At 46.5% G+C, this 5230-nt stretch overlaps 1 protein-coding gene across 1 annotated transcript; it reads left to right on the top strand.

Annotated features, from left to right (window-relative positions):
• Nucleotides 1-562: 562 nt before the first annotated feature.
• On the top strand, nt 563-5230 carry LOC104993328 (pancreatic trypsin inhibitor). Its single transcript, XM_010846584.1, has 3 exons — nt 563-785; nt 4296-4487; nt 4938-5230. Exons 1-3 carry the CDS (start codon nt 686-688, stop codon nt 4946-4948), a joined length of 303 nt encoding a protein of 100 aa, XP_010844886.1. The 5' UTR covers nt 563-685; the 3' UTR covers nt 4949-5230.

The following is a 5230-nucleotide window of genomic DNA, read 5'->3' on the forward strand; positions in this document are numbered from 1 at the left end:
AGCCAGGTGAGGGCCAGCAGGTGGCCAGGCTGTGGAGACATGTTCAGCTCCCTTCTTCCCCTTTGCCCCCTCCCCTTACTCCCTTTCCTTCCCACAACAGGCTTTGTGCCACAGATACAGAATCTCTTCCTCTAGCTCAGCCTCTGCCTGGAAGAGGGCCAGGTAAGCAGTATACATCCAGGCAGCTGAGATGCTGCCTCAATAGTCTCAGAAAGGTGTCTCTGTAGTCTGAGTCAAGTGATGGTGGGGGCACCGATGCCCAGAGGTGATGAATCTGCAGGAGACTGAAAAGGAGGACTTCAACTAACATACTGCTGTTCACTTATCCATCTTTTGATTCAATCTCATCCACTCACAGACCATCCATCACAGGCCATGCCCTGCCCTAGGTGCTGGGATGCTCCCTGAGTGACCATATTGGACAAGATTCCACCTGTGGAATGACAATCTGTCTTTCCACCAGACCCACAGGCAGAGTCAAGTCTGAGAAATGCTGTTACTGGGCATTTGGCCCTAGCAGTGGAAACAGGAAGTCTGATTCTGTAAGGAGATTACAGACTGTTCGAGCCTGACCCCAGATCTTGCCTTTCCTCTCCCCTCCTTATCTCCTGCTCCCACCCTTCACCTGGGGTATGAAAAGCACAGTCAGCCCCCAGCTTTCCCCAGGAGCCCTCCTTGCAAGGCCATGAAGATGAGCCGGCTCTGCCTCTCTGTAGCCCTTCTGGTCCTCCTGGGCACCCTGGCGGCCAGCACTCCAGGGTGTGACACCAGCAACCAGGCCAAAGGTAAATCTTGGCTCACCTCTCCTCTAAAAGTTGGGGTGGGGAGGAAGGGAGTCCATAGAAGGCACAGGAGAGTAGGGGTGGGGTGAGTGTTGTCAACCCTCTCTGGATTTCTTCTTATAAATTGGGCAGTTCTCATTCTAGGGACATTTTTTGACTCTCAATAGATATCATTGCGTGTTAAGTTTTGGGGGAAAAAAGCATTCCACCTGACTCTACCAGATCAGGGACCTCATCTCTGAGACTCTCTATTCCTGGTCACTGCCTTGCCCCTGCACCTCACATAGCATCATACAAAATCCATATTTGATCCTCATCTCGATTCATGCCCCAGGCCTCCTGAAACGCTAGGAATTCACTGTATTTTTGTAAGTCATGAGATGAGTGAAGGATGGGACCTTAGATAGTGTCTGGATGGGACTGGATTCTAGAACGTGCTAGAACGTTCTAGAACGTCAGGTGATTAAAGGGTTAGAACTATCAACCCTGTCCCTCTGGGGAGAGGAGAAGTACTGTGTTCAGTCAACAATGGCCAATGATTCTATCAAATTACCTACCTCCAATCCTTAATCAAAACTCATACACACTGGGTTCAGAGAGCCTCGGGGGAGGTGCAAACATCAAGGGATTGTGAGGGGGGAAGTCCTAAGAGGTTCTGGAGGGTCAGCACCCCCAAGTCCCCATTTGACCGATATTTCTTCTCCATTTGTCTGTCCCTGCATTTTATGCTTTATAACAACTGAGGACAGTAAGTAAAGGGTTTTTTAGAGTTCCATGAATGACTCTAATAAGTTATTGAACATGAGAGATGGGTCATGGAACCTCTGAATTTAGAGCCAATTGATCACACGTGTAAGTGACCGCAGAAATTGTTATCAACCCTTGAAGTGTTGAAGCCAAACCCTTGAAGTGTTGAAGCCAAACCCCACCCTGCGACCCCATGGGGTCGCAAAGAGTCAGACATGACTGAACGACTTCTCTCACTCACTCACCTGATTCTACCAGGAATTCTGATAATGCAGAGAACTGGTAAGGAGTTCTGACTGTTCTGCTTGATTAAATGGGTTGTAACAGGATAGTGTCTTGTCCTGATCCTAGCATTCATAGGGTGTGTGTTCTGGGGCAAGTCATCTGCAGTTTCTTCACCTGAACAGGGGGACCAGGTTACATGAGTTTCTTAAAAGATTACCAGTCATGAGTATGAAGAGTTTACACTTTCCTGATCAATGACGTCCATTTCCCATCAAAATATTTTAGTCCAAAAGACTCATCTATCTAATGTAGATCATTTTCTCACCACCCCTCTAAAAAATGTATCTTTCAGATATGATCATTTCTCTATTATGAAATTAATCAGAGAGTTGAGTGACAGCTGAGTGTCTTCCCTCCAAAGGCAACTGCAGGAAGAGCAAGAAATGCAATACTTTTCTATGAGTTTGCTCGTGGGGCCAAGACTGCTTTTTCCAGGCTGGTACAATAGTAATCAAAACTCAAAGATATTCTTCTTTCCTCCTGGCCAGACTATTATTTTATTTTCCTATCAAGATATAGAAAGTTAGAAGTAGACTCATAATTATATAGGCAGGCCTCATCATCAAATAGACTAACAAGAATTTTATTATATCTGCCTTTTCAATGACTGTGCACTTGGCATGAGGATGAAATGGGAGATTTATTCCCTTGATAAATATTCATGAAATACTTATGCTTTTTGTCCCTAAAAAGCATATTTCTTGATATAGGAAAACAGCTGTAAACAAAAGGTAGTAAAATAATATGCCTTCTAAGAGGGATACAGACAATAAAGACGGGGGGAATTCCTATACCAGGTCATGATGAGTGTCATGAGGAAGGCGAGTTATGGGGATTCAGGATGCTGTAGAGGATCAGGGAAACCCTCTGTGATGAGGAGACATTAAGCAGAAGCTGCCAAAAAGGAGCCTGGTGTGTTTGAGCAGCAGCCAGGACCAGGGTGGCTGGAGCTGAGTGGGTGAGGGGAGGGGAGTGGAAGGGGATGAAGCAGAGAGGCCATGGGGGCAGGTCATGAGGAACCTTCTAGGACTTTATAAGGATAAAAATTTGACTCTGAGAGAGCTGGGAAACCACTGAGGGACTGGTCGTTGGAACAACGAGATAGGACTGGAGTTTTAACAGGGTCCTTGCGACTGCAGTGTGGAGCGTGGCCTCTAGGGGGCGAAAAGCAGGGACAGGGGGCCCCTGGGCAGGCAGCTGCAGGGGTCCAGTGAGCTATGATGGAGAATATATACCTGTGTTGTTCCCTGGGTTGATTCCAGTTCTCTTGAATAACCTGAATGACTTGCTATATTAAGATATCTGGGGAGGCTTCATCACAAATCATGATTCATTAAATCTTTAGTCATTTGTGATTGATTCAACCTCCAATCCCTCTCCCCTTCCTGAGATGTGGATACAATGAAAGAAGTAGGAATGAAAATTCCCACACCCAACTCAGGCAGTTGTTTCCCCTGACAACTTATCCCCATTCTTGGCTTTGCTTGAGGCTTTACAAAACTCATCTCCCTCACATGATAAAGGACTCCCCTTTGCTCTCATCTCTTAGGAAATTCCAATGTTTTAGGAGCTCTGTGCCAGGAATGGGATGCAGACCAAGTTAATATTTCTTTTATAAGTCACAGTATCAATATTTCCTCAATATTCTATTATTCCAGTCTCCATGAGGTAACCAAAGTAAACACCGGTGTGTTTTCTACCATGCCTTTCTCCATTTATGGCATGATTTCCTCACACTTTTGTAATAGTGACGGGTCACGCAGGCCTATCAACCATTGGCTGGCATCCAGGTGGGCACCTTCATCAAGGGATAACTGTAAATGAGCAACCCTTGGTGGTCCAGTTCAGCCATTGCCACTGTCGTTGCCACAGTGGGCTCTTCGCCCTCCCGTTCTTTTGTATAAAAGGAACAGGAATTTATACTGTGGGAAGATGGTTTTCTTGAGACAGTAGCATGCTATCATCTCCGTGGGCCCAATTTCCAATTAAAAATGTTATTCCTAGTTCCAGCAACTCTTCTCCGGATTATTGGCTGGCCCTGAGGTGAGCAGAATGAGACTGGGCTCAAGTGATGCTTTCTTAACGGTGGAAGTTTCAACCACACACATATATAGAAAGCATAGTATTAAAAAAGCCGTGGATCCATTGTCCAGCTCCAGTAATTTCTATACATGGAGAGTATTTTTATATGTGTCCCTCTTTTGTGTTACTTTTGAAACTCATCAGTAGCATCATGCTAATTAATGCATAAACATTCATCAATGGCATGTAATTATTTATAATATTGCCCTGTCATTGTCACACCTAACAACATTAATAATAATGTCCTGGAAAGCAGGGTGTCAAAAGGCCTTTTCACGTTTCACACTTCTGCCCGCCCCCCATCACTCTCTATCACAAACTGGTGGTTTTAGTTGTTCATCTTGTAGACTGAGCTGTGATGACCTTCCCTCTTTAACCGAGATCCTCCCATCCCTGCAGCCCAGCGGCCTGACTTCTGCCTAGAGCCTCCATATACGGGTCCCTGCAAGGCCAGCATTATCAGATACTTCTACAACGCCAAGGCTGGGCTCTGCCAGACCTTTATATATGGCGGCTGCAAAGCTAAGAGCAACAATTTCAAGAGCGCAGAGGACTGCATGAGGACCTGTGGTGGTGCTATTGGGCCCTGGGGTAAGACAGGGGGCAGGGCAGAGGGAGAGGGGAAGGGCTAGGGAAAGTGGTGGCGCTCAGAAGGCCACACACCTTTCCAAAAAAGTGATTTTTTTCCCTTGTTGCCTCCCAAGAGAAGTTGCAGAAGTGTCCGTGGATTGAGCATGTCCTCCATGGACCAGCTTGGTGAAAGGCCACCCCCTAGAAGCCCTGTCATCATAATCTGAGCCTACTCACATGCTCCCATTTTTCAGATGGGAACACCGAGTCAGTCACTCTGCAGAGCAAGTCTGGAGTGCTCCTCAGTGCCCCACCTCAGCCTGGAAAACTCCCTTGTTTATTGTTGGTTATCCTGGTCCTGGGAGGACTGTGGTTGCACATTTCTGGGATGGTCTAGGACCTGTCAGGGTGGACAGTGTCCAGGTCTGGGCCTTCAGAGATGTCATTCAGCAAGTTCCTTTCTTTTTTCAGAGAACCTGTGAACTGTGCTCCCCTGAGATGCTGAAGTATGAGGAGGACCCACCCAAGGCTGGCCTCTATCTGCTTCTGAAAAATTTCAGCCTCCTTTTATTTCTTCTCAACCCTCCCCTCCTCAGCAGAAATCTGTCTCTTTCCTTCCTCCACAGGTCCACTTACTTTAGCCCTATCTCATCCAGTTTGCTCTAAGCACCATGAAAGCAAATCTTCCCTTTGTCCCTCACACTTCCCACAATTTCTGGCACAAAGGAGAAGGTCCAGAAATATTGGAGGAAGGAAGGAATGAA

This window comes from Bison bison, unplaced genomic scaffold (assembly GCF_000754665.1).
Source record: "Bison bison bison isolate TAMUID 2011002044 unplaced genomic scaffold, Bison_UMD1.0 scf7180017491962, whole genome shotgun sequence".
Lineage (NCBI taxonomy): Eukaryota > Metazoa > Chordata > Mammalia > Artiodactyla > Bovidae > Bison > Bison bison.